The sequence below is a fragment of the Synchytrium microbalum genome (genome assembly GCF_006535985.1).
Source record: "Synchytrium microbalum strain JEL517 chromosome Unknown SmJEL517_scf0008, whole genome shotgun sequence".
In the NCBI taxonomy this organism is placed as follows: Eukaryota; Fungi; Chytridiomycota; class Chytridiomycetes; order Synchytriales; family Synchytriaceae; genus Synchytrium; species Synchytrium microbalum.
Genome location: NW_022158357.1, coordinates 278,784 through 301,108, shown reverse-complemented (window position 1 = coordinate 301,108; position 22,325 = coordinate 278,784). Strand labels below are relative to the sequence as shown.

Below are 22,325 nucleotides of genomic sequence, written 5' to 3'. Positions count from 1 at the left end.
GCTCTTCCCACGATCAACAAGCTCACACTCTCGAACAACAAGCATCAAACTTTTTCAACAGCTTCGATTTCAAAGATGAGCTCAGGAAGAAGTAAGGAATTTGATGTCATCTTTCTTTTCCGGAACGTGCATCGCTAACGCTCTATTTGTATTTAGATTTTAAAGAATATCCTTTGACGATGATACCAGGTAATCAAGAATAAAACGCACTGCTGTCAATGGTATCGAAACGAGCTCACACATTCAAATTTCGTTATCTCCAGGCCCAGTTGAGCTATCGAAAGAGGCAAGTTCGGAGGCATCTTTTGCATCAGAGGGCAGAAAGCAATGTGTCATGGATCGTCACTGTTTTCTAGTTTTGTGGTCACAAATACCGCTAAATCGTCGCCAGACTCAAGGTCTATGCTTGAGAGAGACGTGGAGATGTTGTTAGACGGCGCATGAATGGTGGTTTGAACAGCTTTTGGAAAGCTGACACGAAGAGTTATTCTAGGTCGCCGAAGTCATGTCAACCCCAGCTGCATCTCACATGGGACCACACTTTGTTGAGATATTTGGACAAGCTCTTGATGATATGAAAGTCGTCTTCCAAGCTCCTGTAAGTTAAATTGGCCTTCCAAACACGCTTCGATTACCAAGCTCATTCATTATACATGGTAGACCTCTCAACCTTACTTGATTGCTGGATCTGGAACTCTTGGTTGGGATGTTGTCGCCACCAACTTTGTGGAACCTGGTGAATCAGTATTGATTCTCAACACTGGATTGTTTGGAGATCGATTTGGAGACTGGTGAGTTAGTAGGTTGTATGAGAGTCTCTATATTACAGATACAAGCACCATCAGGATGAACACCAGGTTTTTCAGAATCCCTGCACATTTTCATTTACTGAATTTCAAAACCACTACCTCTAGTCTGGAAACATACGGCGCTAAAGTAACCCACTTGCGCTCTCCCTTCGGATCTCGTGCATCACTAGAAGACATCAAAACTGCCTTGACATCCGTATCAAAGCCTTACAAGGCGATCACTATCACTCACATTGACACATCATCTGGTGTTTTGTCAGATGCAGAAAGCATCTCAAAGCTCGTTCATCAAGTATCACCATCAACTTTGGTTATAGTCGATGCTGTATGTTCAGCTGGTGCCGAAGTCATTCGTCAAGATGCTTGGGGTTTGGATGTGGTCTTGACTGGTTCTCAAAAGGCCCTAGGTATTTGGAATGTCTAGCCCAGCATCAACAGTCATGGTATTGATCATAATTATTTCTAGGTGCACCACCTGGTCTTTGTGTTTTGATGGTGTCTGCTCGTGGTCTCGAAACTGTAAACAGTCGAGTTGCACCACCGGCTACATATTACGCTTCGTTGAAGAGGTGGACACCCATCATGCAAGGTTATATGGCACGAAAGCCAGGTTATTTCGGTGAGTTTCTCGTGTATTACGTGCTTTCGAGCCGACCTCATTCACAAGCTGAAAGATATCGAAGCGTAGTCACTAACCTTGATTACCCTTTGTCTGAAGGTACTCCACCAGTCCAACTCATTACTGCTCTTGGTACCTCGTTACGTCAAATTGTAACGGCTGATGGCGGTGCGTTATAAATCATGATTATTTGCAAACATTAACGTCTGTTTGCAAACAAGTTACTCATGGCATCGCAAACTTTAGGTATGGAAGGACGATGGGCCAAGCATGCTACTATGAATGCCCATGTGAAAAAGTTCGTACAGGATAAGGGCCTCAAATTGGTACCAACAAAAGAAGGAGAAGCAAACGCCATGACTGCGGTTTACTATCCAGAAGGTGTCACTCCAGCTTCTTTCTTGAGCGGCGTATTTGCTCGTGGAGTCCAGATTGCTGGGGGTCTGCATCCTGATTACGCTACCAAGTACTTTAGAATTGGGCATGTAAGTTCAATCTTCCAGTAATTTGGTTTAATTGATGGTGGTTTCGTGGCTCTGTGTTGCTCGTACATCCAAAACGAGGGATTCGCCGCTTTTGCTAATGAAAACCTTAATTCGTTTTATTAGATGAATGTATCTGCTATTGAGCCCTCTAATGGTCATGTCGACAAGACTCTGGTAGCTGTAGCTGAGTCTTTGAAGGAAAACGGTTACGCCCATCTATAGAAGAAATTGCCCGTCTTATTACATAGACAGATCATCTCTTATGTTTGTTGGTGGGGCACTTGAATGAAAATTTTCTTCAAAGGCTTTGCTGATGGTCAAAGCTTGAACGTTGGTGGGTACTCCGGAAACGGGATTACAGCCGTCTGTAGCCGGCCGCTTGACAAGCTCCGATCGCAAATGGATTTGAAGGAGCAAGATTTCATGTTGCATTTCCTTACGCGACATGTCAAGTTTTGCTGGACGATGCACGGATCGAACCGTTGAGCCGATCTACGTGTGTCTTCCTCCTAATCGTAGATTGTAAATCGAGTTTTGGCGAGTTTATTTTTAGGAGGTTGGGAAGGTGGTCTCAGACAATCCCACAAAAGCATGTGTCGGTCAAAGTTCAAGCACCTTGCGATAGAAAACCAGAAAATCCGGCATGCCTCCCACCATCAAGTCAATCTGTTTGCTTACTTTCTAGTTTGACATGTTCAATCCCAAAACGAATCTTTTGCGATGGGCGTTTGGAAGCTGCCGAGAACATAATTAAGCTCTCGGTGCGTCTGAAGTGGAGCAAGTTACGATGTTCTACGTTCTATGACTATCGAAGATCTAAATCAGTGATGTACTCTAGAGATTTGAACTACAGGAACGACCCGGAACAGTTCAATCAAACAGACTAATAGTCTGGGTTTTTCTGGGAAGAAACTATATCGATGAGGACAATTAATCATGTGTTCCGAGACCTCTACAAGACAAATTACGACTACTGACATACACGGAACCCCAGTGTCCAACAAGGTTCGACTCCCAGTTGCGAGACCGACTCCCACCTGTGGGACTTTCCTTTGAAGACGGACACTCGGACAGCTTGGATATATTCGTCCGGTTTCACCGCCCTGAAAAAAAACTCTTTCCTACTCTCAGATAACAAACACGCCGGTTGAAACGCAACGTCAGTTTCGAATAGCCACTACTCGTCACCAACTAGATAGGTCGCAAGTCGTTGCATCAGCCCGATTGCCTATTGAATTCTACACTCTAAAGGACAAGGCATCCATCATCCATCTCCAACAAAGCCGAATTCTTTTACCATTGCAATTACTCCCGGCTCTGGAGCAAACTCTGCAAGTACGAGGCACAATGGGGAAAAAGTGTAAGATATGTCGAATGGTAATGTCTGCTGCCAACAACAGTGCCTCCAAGGCACCCACAATTCTCTGCAGTGGCTGCGATGTGCTCTTCAACAAGGTATAACTACTACGGGCGGGCGCTTCTTGAATTTGTTTTGTGATCTTTTCACTATAATCGCATTGCTGCTTGCTTTCATTTCACTATTACTTCAACTCACTTCATTCCTATTTATCAGGAACATGCCTTCACCGGACATCCGAAGTAAGCTTTTTTCATCGCAGTTTCTTGCGTGTTCCACCATGTGTACATACCTCAAACCATTGCAACTTTTACTTTGTAGAAAGCCAAGAAAATCCGTTATTAAGCTTAAAGCCAAATTCAGATGCCCTCGAACCTCCTGCCGACAAACGTTTGAGAACGTAAGTCGGCCGCTTTTAAAGTTGCAGTCAGATTGTTGTGTTTTATTAGCCGCTTAACGGTCTTTGCAACCACATAGAGCAAAGATCTATCGCTTCATTGGATGACTTGCCACGATGAAGACACGCATCACGTTCGTGTCGCTGAACGAGCCTCAAAAGATAGCAACCAGGATTGGCAGTCATACACCGAAAGGTAATCGTGTTTGCATTTTCTCCACTCTTCAGTGAAAGCAAGACAACCAAACTTGAGCCAACACTAATCGACTCTCCTTCGCCTACATAGCCTACCCGGCGTCAATCAACAAATGGGGAGAACTATGACACCATTGCACTCCACTGCCACAAAGGCTTATGACCAGCCCACCGGGATAATTTTTCAGAATGTTTATCCAACCGCTGAAGTGAGAAGGTCTGTGCCAAACCTGCCATACTCGCCACCACAATCGCCAGCAGCTTCGGATGGAGGAAGTTTCTGCCCACCATATATCCCAATCACACCATCCATTACCGAGTTTGTCAGGTCGCTGCCATCTCCACCGAGTGATGCCGAAGATCAAATAGTAGACTCCACGACGGGACCGTATAGTAAAGACCACCACCGCGTTAGTAGCTCTTCGTCGTCTGCAAACTCGAACTCACCATTACGGATGTGTCTTCCTTCATACCCGGTGTCTCCGCCATCGTCACAGGCTCCACACATGGCAGCTCCACTGCGTAGTATGTTGACGTTAGATGCGTATGTCAGCAGCACTAGTAGCACAACGGCTCGTCTCCACTCTACATCAAGTTATCATACCGCCCAACATAGTAGACGTAGCTCGCAAGGAGGTTATCGGGATCCTGTATTAGACGCTGCACCAATACCACCTCTAGCAACAACTCCCAGTTGGGGTTATGGTGTATGGAGATCGGCCATTCTGTAAATAAGAGATGTCTTGGAAGTGCTTTTCTTGTCTTGGCGTGTTTATGTCCAGTTTTTGAATGTGTGCTGGAGATCTATTTGTATTTAGATTATATACCCTGGGAATACGTTTGTATCTGTGCTAGCTGTGTTTAGATATACCCCTTATACTTTTGTACATGTGATCGTTTTAGATGTGCTGCAAATATATGTTCCTCAAAAACTACTACACTTCTATTCGATATAATCTGGGCCTTACACTGCTATCTTTGTTATTATACCCGCAGACCCAGAAACCTGCTTGCCCTTCACATAAATCTCTATCAAGTTTCTGTCATCCCCATTATAGACAAACTTCTCGAACGCCGAGATTAAATCGTCATGCGGAAACAAGTCCACCGATTTGTTGCCATCTACGAGATTACTGGCTTTTGTTGATCCAGAAGCATTCAAATCCACCAACAAGGCATCAAAGTCCTTTCCAACGGAGAAATTACCAATCTTGTCATCTAGATTCATAACTTCGGCACCTCCAAGTGTACCCAAGTAAAACACTTCTGCTAAAGTTAATGGTTCGTATGCTCTTACAGGTGGCAATCCAGCAGCCTCTGCTTCTTCCTTGGCAGCCCGAGTGTTTACAAAGATTACTTTGGACGCGATAACAGCGTTGCGAATAGAGTCCAAGATGGAGGGCGAGTATCCACCAGCTACATCGGTTCCTAGCCCTACTTTGATTTCAGCTTCCAAGAGTTGACGGACGTTCAATACACCGGATTGTAACAAGAAGTTACTATGCGAGAAGAAGGTATTACTTCAATGGATTCTAAACATAGCACATTCATTCGCTGCATACCTGTTAGGACAATGTGAAATTCCAGCCTCGACACTCTTAATCAAGACCTTCTCCTCGGGTGTCAAGTAGACGCAGTGAGCCAATACACTACGACTGTTTAGCAAACCAAAGCCTTCATAAACGCCAGTGTAGGAACTAAACTCTGGGTGCAAATCCAACACCCATTTGATTTCAGCAGTGTTTTCAGACAAGTGTGTTTGGATTGGTAGATTATGTTTGGCAGAGATCTCCCCCAAGAATTTCATGAGGTCACCAGTACATGATGGTGCGAAACGAGGCTACACGGTGAGCGGAGACACGTATGTTAGTAAATGTATCTCAAAAGGGGCGACAATGTAAGAATACTGACTGTTATAACTGGAGTGATTAATGGATCCTTGCGCTCCAGTAACCAGGACACGAACTCGGTTGTAGCCTCGATAGAGTCTCCCGTCGTTTCACGATAATTGTCGGGAGAGTTTCTGTCCATGTTGACTTTGCCGATAAAGGCTCGTTGACCAATCTGGTGGACGATGTCGGTCAGAATCTTGCACCCTGGAACATGGATGGTGGCATAGTAGCAGGCTGTGGTTGTCCCACATCTGTGTTGAGAATTAGAAGGAAGGCGTCAAATCAACCTCACAGGAATATTGAAATGAAAAATTGGAAGTTTCGATGTAGATATTAACAAATTCGAGGTACACGTCCGTATCAAGCCGAAGCCTTTACCTCAGAGTTCTGGCAACACATCGAATATAAGCAGCTCGAGCATAATCCTCATCTTTGAAGGCAGCTTCACGAGGGAAGGTATACCTGTAAGCGGGAAGAATAATCAGATAAGGGAGGGTAGTTATCGATCAAACATAGCCTTGATGACCTACTTTTCTAGCCACTGCAGCAGCGGAAGATCGTAACCAGTTCCCGTAAAGACGTATTGTGGGGCATGAATATGAGTGTCAATGAATCCGGGAATGAGGAATTGCTCCTTGGTCATGGTGGTCACCTTATCAGACGGAAAGTAGGAGTTTGAAAAAAAATGAAGCAAATTGCATCACCCAACGCCGATGGATTCAGCAGTTCTTACTTGAGCATCAGTGAAATGGTACTGGGCCTTGAGCTTTACGAGATCAGCATCCTTATCTGAGACTAGGAAGGCGATAGTGCCGGTGTGGTCGATGCCAATACAGCCTGGCGATAACACGACCAAGTCCGTTGGGGAGTTTGAGTAGATGATGTTTCCATAGAAGACCTTCTTCAGTTTGGTACTAGTAGACATCTTGACTGGTTCGTCTTCGGCACAGCAGGCAAACATCGATACACTTTGAAGGGTCGCAGCACAAGGGACGCAGATGTTTGACGACAGGAAAGCTGCACCGACACCACACTTTAATACGCGTAAATGCATGTACTGGAGCCATCTTACGCTGAACGGAAGCTTTAAGTTGCTACCAATTGACAATGAATTGGGAGCGACTCGAAAACACGTACATTAGAGGCCTCGCGAAAAAAGGTGTTCAACAGCAAAGTCTTCACAGATCTGAGCTCTGAAAGTACGCGATATATTAGGAAATGAAGCTGGTCACTATTTACATCAGTTCTTGAACTGTTCTTCAATCTCGTCACAACGGAAGATAAAACGCGACAAATGAGACAATAAAGCGAATGAAGAGAAGTAGATCAACGTCGACTGATGTTGTCCTGGTGCCTTCACCGCCAACATTGTCGGTGATGACGCCTACTGAAGACGAGAGAATGGTTGGTGCCCCCTGGTTCTGACAGGACATTGAATAATGATAACTCAATGCCATTTATTTAGGAGCTGACTCATAAGAGGAAGCGGAGCCAGGTATGAATACCGTTGATGATATCTAGAAAATCCTTCATTTTCGCTGTTAACTGTTACCCTTGCCGTACGCTCGTGCTATTTATGACACATTAACCGTTAACCAACAGCCTTTTTTGCCTCAACACGCAGAACACCGATACCACCGTTTCCAAACAGAGGAACGTGCTATGGACTACCTGGGATCCAGATCTAGATTCAGATGGTTTCGAACTGCATTTGCCACCCCTGCCTACTTTCGACCTTGATTTCCCAATTGATCCTGGTACTCCTCAATGGCTAGGTACTCTTCCTAGCAATGTCTCTATACCCGCCGAAGGTATTTTTCATGATCCAATACGTCATCTTCGCAACAAATGGGTTTGTCTAAAAACACACGTTGCTTTTCTCTAGTTCAACTCGACCCTATTGATTGTGTTGATGTCAGGGATCTCGTTCAATCCTTCTTTAACTTTGTATATCCAATTGCCCCACGAATGGTTTATCTTCATCCACCGACCTTCATGGATCTCGACACAAAACCGAAAAGTCCATTGCTGTTTCATGCCATATGTGCCATAGGTATGAGTTTGACCAGTTCAGAGGTGAAGAACTTTTATTGAACTTTCAGTCTCTTGAAATTGTTAGGTGCCACGGTATCGTCTCAACCATCACTACTTCTGTTTGATCCTCTGAATCCGGTGCATCGGGGATGGGCTTACATTGACAAATGCCACCCGTTACTACCCGAAGCAAAACAAAATCCGTCAGTTGAAGCAGTGCAGGCTCTTACACTCATGTCATACTTCTTCAGTCGAGCCGGTGAACGTACGCAAACCCCTGAATGTGAATGTCTGAGGTTGCCAACCTTTTCTCTCGTCTCTAGAAAAGCTGACTATGGAATTCGTGCGGCTCGCCGCCACGATGATGATGGAGTTGAGAATGAACGAGGATCCCGACATCTTAACGCAGAAACTTTTGTTGAAACCTCAAACCTTCCTCGAGGAAGAGACACGCAGGCGGACATGGTTTTGTCTTTCGATTGCTGAACGAGGTACAAGTGCAAGCGTATCTTCAAAGAATTATAACACTAAATCCGTTTCGGTTGGCTTCACACATCAGCTATTGCTCTGATGATAAACCAGCCCTCAATCACCCTTGGTGACGTATATGAGCTGGAGGAAGCGACAAATGTTATGTTTCCTTGCTCAGAAGAAACATGGATGGCGATAAATCCCAAGACAGGTGCTATGCCGGATATGGTGGAGAGTGAAATCGTTGACTCTGTGCAAGCCTGTATCGAGGTCTTCCGTCTTAACGGACTTGCTACGCGTGTGACTACACTATACAATCTTGTACGTAGTGCGCAGCTCTTGCCCTCGTTGTCGTACTGACCTGAAAGTTGTTTTAAGGACTCTTGGAATCCGCCAGGCTTCATAGCTCTCCAGAAAATATCCGAATTCCCTGACGGTAACGTTGCTTTCCTTTTCAAAGACTCAAGAGTCGGGAATCTGACTTTGTGCTGTCGTTCTTTTCTGTCTAGATCATTTGAGACGAGAACTTGCTCTAAAGGTGTGTTTTCTTATCATTGCAGAAACACAGAATGCAATCCCAGCGCTAATGGTTCCATATTTATCTACCTGCACTTTAGAATCTGGATTTTCAGCCGCTCATGAAGAAACGCCTGAGAGAGTTCTATAAAAAGTTACCAAACTACATGAAAATTGAGCGTGCACACGGAAATTCACCCAGTGGTCTACAAAGCTGGTTCCAAAGTGTACTGATGGCGGCGAAGTCATCCAAGGGAGGTAACGAGAACGCATGGAACGTCGTCTGTATTCACCTGATGTATCAATCATCGATATTATCCATAGCCAAAGTAAGTCAGCAATTGAGTACCACGCGTTTTGAGTTTTTCTGACATTGTTTTGGTTTACGTAGCCTGGAGTGATTCTTGCTTTGAAAACCTTGAAACCAGAGGAGGCTTTACTAGATAGTAACGTGAAGGACGCCAAAGAGTCCTCGCTGCAGATATGCAATCTCATACAAGATATCATCATACCCTTCAATCCTAAATGGTGAGTACTGCAATTTACTGCGTCAAAGCTTGGGCTAACAAATCGCTTTAAAGGGAATGGATGATTGAGTGGACAGGTGTCGCGGCTGAAGCATGCGTCAAGGTAAGGAAGAGAAACACGGCTCTAAGTAGATATCTTGCGTCTGATATCCAGAATTCTCGTTAGGCCTTGAGCACCTTGTCTGCTCTGCCAGGTCACGAACATTTTCTCCAGCTCGCTGATATGGTGCTCAACGGCTTTCAGGGTATACGGCCCATCACGGCGCTCTCACGCCTACTCATCGACAATTGCATACAGTCACTGAGAAGGGCCAGATTGCACCGTGTAGTCAAAAGCTAGTCCCTTACAAATCTCATAGTTATACATTCTAGGGTTGATCTAAATCGGATCTCATATTGTAAATTCAGTAAATTCAATATGTAGAATTTGTAGCACTGACGGTTGATGAAAAGTGATGATCGAAAAGGCGATCCCACAAAACACGCTCTATTTTGTTATTTGTTTGTATTCAAGCTGCAAATTGTGGCGAGACCTGAGGCTTGAATGCACGTAGAACTGTATGAATAACATGTATCTGCAACCTCGTTCCCACGGCCAAACCATTCTGCACTGACCCTTTCCTCGATTCTGACTCAACGAACGGCAACATATCGGCAAACATGGCATCCGGGACTCCAGGCTTCACAGAAGTGCTGCTGGCAGTCAATTCCACGCTGTCCTATGCACATCGTCTATACTCAGCTATTCCAGGCTCGTCCATTATATACAAGTATGTCAAGGAATCGCACCAGAACGACCCATTGAGAACTGTGTTGGAACTTGCTCTGCTGGTCTTTCTCGTTTGGTATGCATTGAGCCAACGATACAAGCCTGGCTCAAAGGAAATCAAACTTACAGACAAGGTGAGTCGGGCTTAAAATTTATTCACATCTGTGATGGCAGTGGCACTGCAACCGAGAGGAGAGAGGAGGAGAAAGGAGATGCTTTGAATATTACGCTATAGTCCGCGCATGTTTTAAATCAACCAACCCTCGCTCTCTTATTCGATTTAAGGAAATCCAAGATCTTATTGACGAATGGCAGCCAGAACCTCTGGTTCCCGAGTTGACGGAAGCCCAACGAACTGAATTGGAAAAGTTGGTCACCATTTCTGGGTGCGAATACATCATTCTTTTGGCTATCATCCATTTGTCTCGCTTGTTTGTTTAAACTCTACAATGTTACCCGTAGACCATCTGGCCCTCGAGTCAGAATCGAAGGAGGCACCAAGACTTTGATGAACTTGGCTAGTTTCAACTTTTTGGGCTACATGAATCACGAAAAGCTCAAGGTACTTGACCGTGGTCTTTCCTTCTAAGGTCACGTACTCAAACTCGTGTTGGTGAAATTTATAGGAAAAGGCTACTGCAGCTTTACGCAAGTATGGTGTCGGAACATGTGGACCACCAGGCTTTTATGGTACACTGGACGTCCATATGGAACTAGAATCAGAATTGGCCAAATTCATGTCCGCTGATGCAGCCATCATCTATTCCCAAGGCTTTTCTGCAATCGCTTCCATCATCCCTGCATTCTCTAAACGAGGTGATACCCTAGTAGTAGATGAAGGTGTCTCATTCGCCATCCAGAAAGGTGTAGAAATCTCTCGATCCACTGTACGATACTTTAAACATAATGATATGGAAGATCTCGCTCGAGTCTTGGAAGACATTAAACGGGACGAGTTGAAGAAACGTAAACCTCTAGCACGTAAATTCATAGTAGTTGAAGGGCTATACGCAAACCATGGTGATATCGCCCCGTTGCCGAAACTCATTGAACTAAAAGCCAAATACAAGTACCGACTCATTGTAGAAGAATCCATGTCGTTTGGTATTCTAGGTAAACGAGGTGCTGGTATCACAGACCACTTTGACGTGCCCGCCAAAGATGTAGACATTATCGCTGCATCCATGGCAAACGCACTGTCAGCAGCTGGTGGATTTTGTTGTGGTAGTGCTGAAATTGTGGAACATCAACGCTTATCGGGTCAAGCATATACTTTTTCCGCTTCCATGCCGGCCATGTTGGCTGTGACCGCATTAGAAGCTCTGCATTTGCTCAAAGATAATCCATATGTATTAAACCACATGCGAGAGAATGCTAGAGCGATACGGGCTGCTCTGGTCGGTGTTAATGGTATAATCATTGGTGGAGCAGAGGATGCGCCCTTTATACATGTACGTCTAAGGGATCGTCTGACTAGGCTAGAGGAAGAGAAGCTACTTCAGGATATTGTCGATGAGGTATATACACTGGCGATTCTTTGGCCATCTGTTGTTTTTTTAACCCCTATAAATTCGACTAGGCGGCCAAGGCTGGTTACTTGCTGACAAAAGCCAAGTTTGTGGCTTCTCAGGAACATAGTCTACCACCTCCCTCCATTCGTATTTCTGTCTCGGCAGCTCACACGAGACTAGATACCGAAGCAGCCGCCAAACGTCTAAGAGACGTGATCAAGGGCGTGTTGAAAAAGAAGTGAAAGACAGCAATAGACTAAAGGTTTGTAGCGTGATATTATCTAAGCGTTTTCGAGTAATAAGAAACTCTATATATTTACATCAAAAGTTTTTGATAATCATGACAACTAGAGGTTTTGTTGATTTAAAGTGGGACCTTGATCTCTGCCTTTCTTCTAAACTGGCGTTGTTTTCTCAACCATTGACGATACTCTGATAGACTTTTTATCTTTTCACCATAATAGTCTGGTATTTGGTTTTGCGGTGAGCTCTTTGAGGCATCTGAACGATACCTCTTGACTCGATCAAAGAACTCCTTGTCTCTGGCGTCTATGGCGTTAATCACCTTTCCATGCATCAGTCGCCATAACGATCCTCCACCTAAAATCCCAGCAACCAGAGCGCCTCCTGCTACACCCATAGCACCAAGCGTGAATGCTATTGCGGGATCAATACCTAAGCGATGAGAGATGTTAGACTGCGTTGAGTCTGTGACAAGACAAAAAAAAAGTTCGTGTTCTTGTTGCTTAACAGCGAAAGAAGCTCTTCATGAAATGCCATACCCATTATCGGCGTCGTGGGATCAAAATCAGCAACAGCGCCAAAGTAGAACGTTCCTCCAAGAAACCCAACAGTAGCTCCCAAAATGCCACCTGTGCGTTCATATGTTTTACGTTGATGTCTCATGGTAAAGTACTGGGTCCATGTTATTCCAGATCTTAGGGCCTTTGATGATGGTATTGTCGATGAGGTTGCTGACGCTTCTGCTGCTGTCGATGTAGGATTCGATGCGGATGCATATGGTTGATGTCGTTGGGTAGTGTTGCTGCAAATGACTCGATTACAGGTGGAGAGGAGAGATATGGAGCGTGGATTCCGCGGTATGGTCAGCCTCATTGCTACGGTTGACATTGCGGTAAGTGCGCTTGATGATGTGTCTTGTTAAGGAGCGAGGGAGCTAGAGTTGGGAATTCTGAAGATCGGTAAAACAAGACAATTCAAGGCAATACATTCGCGTTCACGTGAAAATTAGATTTTTATTGATTAGTGCATTTGTAAGGTTGTAAGTATATCAGAAAGTAATTCTAAGCAACATTTGTAGGTCGCGACCAGCCGACCAAACAAGCACACAGCACTGATCTAGTAGCGTAACTGTGCTAGCATTGGCTTTACAAAGACGTCTTGACTCCCATTATAAGATTCACGTCGTGGCGATTCCGCATAATAAGCTTGACCGCGAGGAGATACATCACCCATAAGAGAATCCTGAATAAGTCCAGGAAACGATGCACGACGAGGCGATGCAGTGTAGCTTTCACGACGAGGTGAACTGGTGTAAAACTGCGTACGAGGAGACGTGACAAACGAGTCCTGGAATAACACATAGGACTGTAGCGGAGATGCGACTGATTCCTTCAGGGTGATATCTTGCGCCATATAGGATGATCCCGTCTTAGGTGAGTACGAGTCGTTTCGATCAACATAACACTGCTGTTGGTCCAACGAAGGCTGACGTGCCGACATAAGATACCCATCACGTTGAATTCGTTGTATTTGGACTGGGGCTGGGAGCGGGTGGCGATGATACATCCTATGACTCTCCAAGGTGGGTTCTACGGGTTGCAGTTTGATGATGGCTGATGCTTCTTGAGTCGAAGGCGAAGCTGCGGGTGATACGTTCAAGAATCGTGTTGGGGACAAGATGCTGTCATTGCTATTGCTGTTGATGATATTTTTGGTAGTAATTGGTGCTGGTATTTCATTGGAACGTTTCACACCATTATCGGTCGAGTAAGATTGTGCCATCCCAGCATAGGGAATACCTTGAGACCCATACGATGGGTGAGGCAGGTATACAAGTCGTTGGGAATTCATATTCGGACTACCACCATAAGTTAGGTGAGGAGTTTGCACCTTGTATGGAGCAACTGATGGAACAAAATTGTCACGTTTGATGACAATAGTTTCTGATGCTTCTTCTTCCGAGTGAGGACGAGAGGAGGCTGACTGTGATGGACTGGTCAAGGGTGGGAAAAATGACAATTTCTTCATCGTCTTGGTCATGTTCTTCTTCCTCGTCAGAAGTTTCCGTGGCGTACGTGATTGGTTGACGACGAGTTGATTTAACTGTAGGCCTATCCGTAGATGTATAAGAGCACGTTAAACCAAATCATAAGGTTCTAGTATAGATGTCCAATAACGTTTTCTGAATCACTTACTCGACAATGTATACTTCGTCATGCAAGTCCGATTCTTCAATTTCATCAACAACGGGTTTCTTGCCGCGAGACTTTGAAAGAGTAGCACCTCGAGCACAGCCGCTCTTGAAATGAGTCTTTTTGTGACGGTTCAAGGAGCTGGCCTAAACAATTTCATTTGATTAGACAGAGCGAAAAATCTCCCAGGGGGCGAAACACTACAATTGAGGTTTTCAAACATACATCAGAAAAAGCCCTTTCGCAGATGTCGCATGAATGAGGTTTTTCGCCGGTACTAAGAAGTAGACAATTGTCAGTGAGGTTATGATTTAATGCCAAATGCCTAAAGTACTTACTGAGTTCGTAAGTGTACAGTAAGGCCACTCTTTTGAATAAACGTCTTGCTACATTCATCACATTTATAGTTCCTGGTATTCGTATGGATTGCTTCATGACGTTTCAAATCCCCACTCTTCTTGAAGCTCTTGACACAGTAATTACAATGGTGTCGACGTTCTGCGGGCATGATTATACCTAAACAGCCAGTGAGCGGTACTCTGTGTTAGAAACGATTTAAGCGTAGTAAGAATACCTCTTTGATAGGTCGTAATCTCTTGCACTATGACGAGAAGTTTTGATTCAAAATGGCACAAGAATTGCAAATGTTTGGCCGAGTAGAAGAGGACTCGATAGCGGAGGAAGCCGATACAAAGCAGATAGCCCAATTTTGTTAAATGACGGGCCTATGTAGATATGGATTCAGTTTGAGATTGTTGATTGCGTCGGAAAACAAAACTCAGTGTGAATGATACAAAAATTGCCAGTCTAGAGGCTCAAGAGAGCATCACAGTCGCATTGGATGATGCCGAATGTCTCTCTACCTACCAAAGCAAGTTGTTTCTTTGTTCTCCTTTGTTGTATCAGATGACAGGAATGGTTTCTTGTTTAGAGTTGCAAAACCCAAGTCAGACGCAACAGTCCCATCCAGGAATTGCAGCAACGAATCGACGAAAATGTAAAGACTTGCAATCTTATTTCGTTCCGTTTACACATTTATTTATATTATTAGAGAGCAGATACTTCTACAGAAAATATTCTACAAGGTAAATTTCTGGTGGTGCATATGCATATGCGTAACTTCTCTACGTACAATTACATATGACAGGGAAAACAAGGGCAAAAAATTAGTCCATTGCATGAATATGGCGTTTGTTGAGTGGGATTTTTTTAAATATAATAGACTCATCAAACCGTAGGGGTTTGATATGTTGGCATTCCGTAAGATACAGATTGTGGAGCAACTCTAGGATGTTGTGGTTGTTGTTGTTGCTGCATATATTGATATGCGTAAATTCCAGCAGCACCATGTATCATTTGTTCGTTCTTTATCATTGGTGACGGTATCGGCGTCTGTAGCGGAGTCAAGTGCTGCTGATTATTAACCATATACGACATACCAATACTACTATGCTGCTGCTGTTGAGATGGTGGCACTGTGGGCGGGATCATGTTATTCATTGGTATTCCAGGAGGGCCCATCGGATGACTAGGTGCAGATTGTTGCTGTGCTATATGAGGTCGATCTATCATTTGAGGACGTGATTCCATCATACTAGGCCGTTGGTCGAGCGATGATGGTCTTGACTCAGGAATGGCAGACGGATGTGGGACATGATAATTAGTCTGTGGCGGCGGAGACGGGTGTTGTAGTTGGTACGAAGCTGTGGGCATTTGTCTGACATCTTCATATCGAGTTGTTGGCTCTGCGCTTCCGGGTCGCTCTTCCCATCTAGCTGCTAGAGTCTCATGATATGGTGGTCTGCTATATCCTGGACGAGTGTCACCATATGGCATCGAACCTGCATTAGGATCATGTGGCACCGGATGCTCATAGACATGGTGAGGCATCAATGGTGGCATCGCATGATGAGCCGGATACATTGGCGCACCTACGGGCATTGGCGCACCTACTGGCATAGGAGACACTCTTGGGTGCGTTGGCATTACACTCTCGAGGTATGGAAGTCCTAGAGCTCGTTCAGCAGGCGATGGAGGTGCAGTAGGCAATGCCATTGGCCTGACGTGCGCATAATACACAGGTATGGATGGGTGTGTCGTGGCCCTAACTAGTGGCATTTGAGCATTATATGGATCGTATACTGCTGGAGGTACATGTGCGTAGTGCACAGGGACCATCACCTCCGACTCGGGTCTACTAATAGGGACCATTACTGGTTGAGGAGGCATGGACATCCGTTGCGACTCTATAGGAACTATCGGGGGTTGCGATACAGATACGGCTTCCTCAATGTCTCGTCCATAATAGGGAGACCCTGCTCTACCATCATACATGTGCGCATTATGCAGAGACTTGAATGGAATTCCGAGCGCGCCGACTGATGGAGTTACACCATGTTCAATATACGGCTGACGTCTCAAGTCCGCCTCTGATCCAGATACATAACCCTCTCGTGCATAATCAGATAATTCACGCGACCTTGAGCGCGATCGTTGAGTTGGACTGGTTAAGAGGATGTTAGCACCTCGCACTTGACACAAAGCAAGAATACTGTCAATAAAAAACTCACTACTCGGGCTCTCCTTTATCACTATTTGATCCATGAGGGCCAGCACTTCCTTGAAGATGCGTCAACTGATGCTTTTCCATAGTAGTTCGTCGAGCAAAACTCTTGTTGCAAGTTACTATTGGACAACGGAAGATGACGGAAGGCTTTTTCAGATGGACTCGACGATGACGGTTTAGTGATGATGACTAGGACGGTGAGAGAAAAGAGATTAGAGACAAAAAACCATTGATATCTGATCATTTTGGAACTCACATCACTAAAGGCCTTTTCACATCGGATTCCAGCTGGGCTTGTATATGTGCATTTGTGTGGTTTCTCACCAGTATGAATGCTAAAATTCAGCGATGCGTTAGCAACATATTGACAGTAGGATCAACAAGTTGATTCAATCCTTACCGTGTATGTACAGTCAATGCAGAACGCTATAATTGCACAACGTCAGATCACTGATTGTAAATACGTACGCGTAAAACACACTTGTATCGTTTCTCACCTGAATAAAAGACTTGCCACAAGTAGGCCATTCACAACGAAACGGTCGATCATTGTCATGAATCCTTACATGACGAGCCAAGTCGCTCTTCCTATGGAAGGACTTGCCACATTCATACTTGCAAGGATATCGTTTTGAGACGTTGCCATCCGTTTGAATGGATTCCTCATAAGTATCTCCATCGGCCATAACATCCAACTCATCGTCCATCAATGGGATTGCAGATTGTGAAGGAGCATAATGCTGGGGGTGGTCAAGGCTGGAACCTGAATGCATGACATCATCAGATTGAGGCATTGGTGGCATAGAAGCATTTGAGGATGTGGTAATTATGGGCAGTTGACTTGTTGGAAGAGTACTTTGTATGTACAATGATGCATCGGACGAATGCATGGATGGATTGGGGGAGGACATTTTGGGATACAAATAAATTAAGACCTGATAAATAGGAGGAGCACTATATATCTATATAGACAACGCGTTGATAATCCCGTCATTCAGATTGCTTGGTATTCATCTTGGCAAACCTTTTAAATTCCACCTTTCCAGTTTGTGTGGTGAGAGCGAGACCTACAGAAATGGTGGAGACCTGCAAGAGTATTATGAGTGAAAAACAAGTTGGAAATCGTGCATCTGCAATCTTTTCACTACCTGGCAATGGATCGCAGGCCAACGTGCACTCTCCCCACAGAAATCTCAGGCGCCGAAAAACAAGAAATTGTTTTTTCCCTGGGTGGTGGGGCAAGACAAGAACTTGACGAGATCTAACAGAAAACAGACGAAACTGGACTGATACGTTGGAGATCAACGCCAGAACTACTGCCTCTCAAATAGGACGACCCCGTTCGTGGTGCTTTCAAGGTTTTGAATGGTCTGAGACCTGGGAAAAGTCGCGTTAAATGGTCTGAGACCATCAGCACCAACCCCACCAACAAAAAATTGACAAAACGAGATATATTGCAGCCGGCCATGTACAAGTGGACAGATGATATCGCCAAATTTGTTCGCGTTTGTTCGCGGCCAGCAGGTGGCATATGTAGAGTGAAATTATTGTGCATCCAGTTCCGTCAAGGTCTGCATGACGACAACAGAATATAACCGATTCAACATGTTCTAGACCAATGTGGCTTGTGTCGGAACTACAACAGCACAAGATAGAAATCCGTAGCTTAAAATTCAGGATCTGAGTTCAAAGGCGTCTCAATCAAAACATTTCCCGTTCATACCACTCCTTGTCAGCAACCACCCTTCCACCCAAACTCGATCCTTTTTGATTTGTCAGTTATTCCACAGGCGGAGCCAAATCGTCGCTCTTTTAAGATGGCGATGCTCACAGTTAAGCATCGATACAGATATGATTATTGCTATTGAAAGTGATGTTGCGTCTGCTTACATTTACTTCATACTTGCCATCGAACCAAGGAGTTTTTCTTGAACAAGGTTTGACCAAACAAACCCACCCTGCTGGGTTGCCTTTTTCCGACCAGTTCCAAAACGCAAAACCTCGGTGACTTGGTACAGACTTTTAGCGTCAGAGCCTGAGAGAACAATCAGACTCAGTTGTCAAAATCGATCCCGACCGCGCTTGGAATCGATGGCACTACGTTCGATCACAAGAAGCTTATTTCTGTTCGTGACCACCAAACCACATCAAGTTTTATTCAGCTTTAGGGTCTCTAATTACATCGTGATCTCCCGTAAATACGAGGTAGATAATAGATAGAATGAGTGCAACTCCAAAAATAGTCATGAGGATGGGATGGTTTAGGATCATCATACCTAGAGGTGAGAAAATGTAGATGATAGTCTTCATAAACCATCCAAAGTATCCTCCTGAACTCTTTCCAGACAGTTTTCCTGCAAGTATCTCCGACAAGGCAGTGGTCGTGCTTTGTCCTTCAAACTCGAGTAGCTTTCCTTTACTTTGAGTTTCATAATACATTTCCGACTAGTTGAAATGCGAAATCAGACACGGCGTTCAAAAGCAGACCTACAAAAGATTCGAAGAACAGACTCACCTTCGTATCGACTATGAGAAGACGCGGCAAATTTCTCGAGTCCAACGCGTACGTTCGACTCAGATACGCAGCCCAACGAGCACCATCAAGCCACACGAATACTATAGGCCGTGATACAGTCAGTCCCACCTCAGCGACATATCGATTCCAAGACTTGGCTATATCACGCATAGCCTTCATCAGATCGGCAGATTCAGGATCTGATTGTATCATGCATCCCATTACTACCATTTTTCCACTAGCTAAAATATCATTCGAAGTGGTGTGATCTAATTCTATGACGAGCGGCACTCTCTTTGCCTTGATCCATTCTATCACAGATCCAACTGACCATGTTGAATCATAAGCTTCCATTTCACTTCCATAGTCTTTTGCAACGACCAGTAAGGGATCTGAAGGATTATGTCGTGTCACACCCAACACGGTTAATGCTCGAATATCTGGGCACACATATATTTTCACGTCGCCTCTTAGTTTCTGAACTCCAAGCATCAGTTCCTTCAAATTTTTTAGTTGTTAGTCCATGAACTCTCAAGTACTAGTCATCTAGCTTTGATGACAAGGTCTAGCCTACAACACTAGAACAACTTACTTGTCCGTTGTAGGGAGGACTCCTATAGTCGTAGACAAAGTAGAAAGCAATTTCATCCATCTTCAGAAGGCCTTTGACTTCATTATACTTGACTGGATGTACGGACGTAGCCCTACGGAAGCGCGTGGATGAGTGATAACTTCGAAAGGGTCGAAGTGGAGGTTTCCCTAGTGCGTACGTCATAGAGTTTTCAACATAGTCTTGAAGAGCACTCAAAGTTCTTCCACCCGAATACTCCAAGACCTCTCCGCCTCCGAAACTATTAGGCAACGAACGATCGGGTGAGAACGAGGATCACCAAGCGGAAATCGACAAGAATCTTACTATTTCAGAGTAGGGTATCCCATTACACCTTGTTTTTTACAGAGCACTGGAGGAAGATTCGTCGGTATTCCAACGAGAAAGGCGAAGTGATATTCGTTCACAAACCTGACTCGACAGTGCAATCAACTTTGGCAACATTCAACTTGTTCTTCATGGAATCAGCAAAGGCTGCGAGTGGGGCGAAATGTCAGAAAAACGGAACCCCGACAGTCGATTGACATTGACGCATACCTTCCCAAACAGGTGCAAGCTTTTTACAGTGGCCACACCATGGAGCATGAAACATCTAAACGAGCATCGTTAGGCGGCCTTGTAAAGGAGAGAATGTACGTTGAGCAAACGAGGTTCAAAAGATTGGTGCACCAACCACAAACGCCGGCCCAGATTTCACTATCTAACAAAAAAGAAAACCACAGTAAGTTTCGTGTCCACGTCAACCCGTCTCAAACATTTACCTCATTGAACGTAGCAGACGTCATGTGTGCAATCTCTCCATTAGGATTCGCATCAGGGGAGCTGCTTGATCTATGCAGATCCAGCACGTTTTGTATTTGAATAATAGCAGACTCGACCCCGAGATTCGTATTGTCAACCTCTGAGACGACTTTGACATCCTTGACCGCATTTTGACCCTTGTCTTCTTCAACAGCAATAACAGGTTGTTGACGTTTTTGGTTTGGTATGAATTGATTAGCCTTTTCCATCAAGAAGGCGTATAAAGCGTCTGTCTCTGGTGGGCCAGAATAATCTTGAACGGCTGATCCTTTGAAGAAGCTAAAGAAAAGGTCAGAAATCGATAACCACGCTGCCTTATGACAGTCCAATCGTTAAAGTCTATACTTACAGACGTATTGTAGGATATGCCTGTATTTTCATCTTATTGGCACAGAAATCTTCGTTTTCTCGTGACGTGCACTCTAGTTTGCGCACATGAATATCATCTTCTTCCAGATCGGCAGCTTTTTGTTGCAATACGAGCCATTTCGGAGTCAAACTAAGGTGTGAACGAAGTAGCGTCAAATGTTGTTCAAGTGTGATCTGGATGATCAATGAGAATTGTGCCATACACTTGACAGTGCCGACACCATTTAGCACCCATAAACAGTAGATACAATCCATTGGAAGTGACTTCTGTAAAGTTCCCTGCATCCAGAAACGCAATTGACTTCTCGGCTTCGTTGAAGGCTATTTCAATTTCTTGTCGGGTGTCTGCCTGACAATTAGACGCCAATACAGCGAGCAATAGCGACAAAATCGACGATCTCCACGATATAATCATCCTGTGTCGCCTCCAAAGTCTTTGGGGTTGGACTGTCTTCACCTTCTTTACACTCTAACTTTTAGACCTCCAGTTGGATGAGAAATGACAACATGCCCGACCATTTATTCAAGATATTTGGGATCGATTCCATATACTCGGGCTCTGGCACTTCAATCTGCTCTAGTACAGGCGCGAATTCGACGTGATTCTCCATTGCGAGACTCAAACATGTTATTATTGTTGCAGCATCCGCCTACCTATACCGCTGGAAGGCGTATCAAGGGCACTGCTCATACTGAAGGCAGAAGGCTACGTGATCTGGGTGCCGATTACTATGAGGTGTGTGTTTTGTGTCGTGTATTGCTCCAACATTAAACTCTTTCTTAACCAACCTTTGACTGTCTTAGGTGATGCGAGGAGGCCAAACGACATTTCACGGCCCAGGCCAACTGGTCGGCTATCCTATACTTGACTTGCGCCAGTATCAAGTACGTGATTTCGATGATGACAGTCGCCGGTCAATAGCAACGCTTAAAACCAATCATTAGATGAGCGTCAGATCATACGTCGCGGCACTGGAAACGTGCCTAATTCAAACATGTTTGAAGTATGATGTCAGTGCTCAAACCACTCCAGATACTGGTGTATGGGTACAGGGCAGCAAAATCGCTGCAATTGGTAAACTAGTTTGACAAGCTTTCAAGCTCTCAGTGTTAGTGACCAACTTTATCTGTTAGGCGTACATGTATCACGACACATCGCGTCGCATGGATTTGCATTGAATTGCAACACTGATCTGTCTTGGTTTCATCATATTGTCGCCTGTGGACTAGCAGACAAGACATCTACGTCCCTCTCTCATGAATTGAACCGTGAAATCACTGTTCAGGATACTCTGAAACACGTCAGGACTGCGTTTGCACAAGTGTTCAATGCTCAGATCGTGGACGGACTGCCTCCAGCTCTGGAAGCAGACTTCCAGAAATTGCTCCAGTCCAAGTAACTGCAAGATCATTTTGTAAAATCAACTGTCACATTCTTGTAATTACA

General features: G+C 44.6%; 8 protein-coding genes across 8 annotated transcripts; 3 read left to right on the top strand and 5 right to left on the bottom strand.

Annotated features, from left to right (window-relative positions):
* Nucleotides 1-505: 505 nt before the first annotated feature.
* On the top strand, nucleotides 506-2,135 carry SmJEL517_g02100 (2-aminoethylphosphonate---pyruvate transaminase; the record flags this gene model as incomplete). The annotated part of the gene is made up of 7 exons (XM_031168028.1): nucleotides 506-598; nucleotides 661-791; nucleotides 915-1,216; nucleotides 1,276-1,428; nucleotides 1,528-1,596; nucleotides 1,675-1,913; nucleotides 2,037-2,135. The coding sequence occupies 7 exons, from the start codon at nucleotides 506-508 to the stop codon at nucleotides 2,133-2,135; spliced, it is 1,086 nt and encodes a 361-aa protein (XP_031026060.1).
* A 2,691-nt stretch (nucleotides 2,136-4,826) lies between these two features.
* Nucleotides 4,827-6,679, bottom strand: GUD1 (guanine deaminase; the record flags this gene model as incomplete). Its single annotated transcript, XM_031168027.1, has 6 exons — nucleotides 4,827-5,361; nucleotides 5,425-5,702; nucleotides 5,774-6,005; nucleotides 6,133-6,216; nucleotides 6,285-6,406; nucleotides 6,488-6,679. The coding sequence occupies 6 exons, from the start codon at nucleotides 6,677-6,679 to the stop codon at nucleotides 4,827-4,829; spliced, it is 1,443 nt and encodes a 480-aa protein (XP_031025955.1).
* Nucleotides 6,680-9,962: 3,283 nt separating this feature from the next.
* SmJEL517_g02098 (uncharacterized protein) lies at nucleotides 9,963-11,824 on the top strand (the record flags this gene model as incomplete). Its single annotated transcript, XM_031168026.1, has 5 exons — nucleotides 9,963-10,205; nucleotides 10,357-10,457; nucleotides 10,534-10,633; nucleotides 10,698-11,588; nucleotides 11,651-11,824. 5 exons carry the CDS (start codon nucleotides 9,963-9,965, stop codon nucleotides 11,822-11,824), a joined length of 1,509 nt encoding a protein of 502 aa, XP_031025954.1.
* Nucleotides 11,825-11,946: 122 nt separating this feature from the next.
* SmJEL517_g02097 (uncharacterized protein) lies at nucleotides 11,947-12,713 on the bottom strand (the record flags this gene model as incomplete). Its single annotated transcript, XM_031168025.1, has 2 exons — nucleotides 11,947-12,257; nucleotides 12,365-12,713. 2 exons carry the CDS (start codon nucleotides 12,711-12,713, stop codon nucleotides 11,947-11,949), a joined length of 660 nt encoding a protein of 219 aa, XP_031025957.1.
* A 228-nt stretch (nucleotides 12,714-12,941) lies between these two features.
* Nucleotides 12,942-14,525, bottom strand: SmJEL517_g02096 (uncharacterized protein; the record flags this gene model as incomplete). Its single annotated transcript, XM_031168024.1, has 5 exons — nucleotides 12,942-13,818; nucleotides 13,901-13,936; nucleotides 14,021-14,163; nucleotides 14,243-14,294; nucleotides 14,356-14,525. The coding sequence occupies 5 exons, from the start codon at nucleotides 14,523-14,525 to the stop codon at nucleotides 12,942-12,944; spliced, it is 1,278 nt and encodes a 425-aa protein (XP_031025956.1).
* A 719-nt stretch (nucleotides 14,526-15,244) lies between these two features.
* SmJEL517_g02095 (uncharacterized protein) lies at nucleotides 15,245-17,494 on the bottom strand (the record flags this gene model as incomplete). The annotated part of the gene is made up of 5 exons (XM_031168023.1): nucleotides 15,245-16,520; nucleotides 16,588-16,772; nucleotides 16,840-16,918; nucleotides 16,984-17,009; nucleotides 17,081-17,494. 5 exons carry the CDS (start codon nucleotides 17,492-17,494, stop codon nucleotides 15,245-15,247), a joined length of 1,980 nt encoding a protein of 659 aa, XP_031025959.1.
* A 1,243-nt stretch (nucleotides 17,495-18,737) lies between these two features.
* SmJEL517_g02094 (uncharacterized protein) lies at nucleotides 18,738-21,293 on the bottom strand (the record flags this gene model as incomplete). Its single annotated transcript, XM_031168022.1, has 11 exons — nucleotides 18,738-19,028; nucleotides 19,099-19,596; nucleotides 19,691-19,802; nucleotides 19,869-19,949; nucleotides 20,015-20,060; nucleotides 20,120-20,182; nucleotides 20,246-20,300; nucleotides 20,382-20,408; nucleotides 20,470-20,788; nucleotides 20,859-21,008; nucleotides 21,082-21,293. 11 exons carry the CDS (start codon nucleotides 21,291-21,293, stop codon nucleotides 18,738-18,740), a joined length of 1,854 nt encoding a protein of 617 aa, XP_031025958.1.
* Nucleotides 21,294-21,377: 84 nt separating this feature from the next.
* On the top strand, nucleotides 21,378-22,278 carry LIP2 (lipoyl(octanoyl) transferase; the record flags this gene model as incomplete). Its single annotated transcript, XM_031168021.1, has 4 exons — nucleotides 21,378-21,614; nucleotides 21,683-21,763; nucleotides 21,824-21,953; nucleotides 22,013-22,278. 4 exons carry the CDS (start codon nucleotides 21,378-21,380, stop codon nucleotides 22,276-22,278), a joined length of 714 nt encoding a protein of 237 aa, XP_031025961.1.
* Between the last annotated feature and the right edge of the window lie 47 nt (nucleotides 22,279-22,325).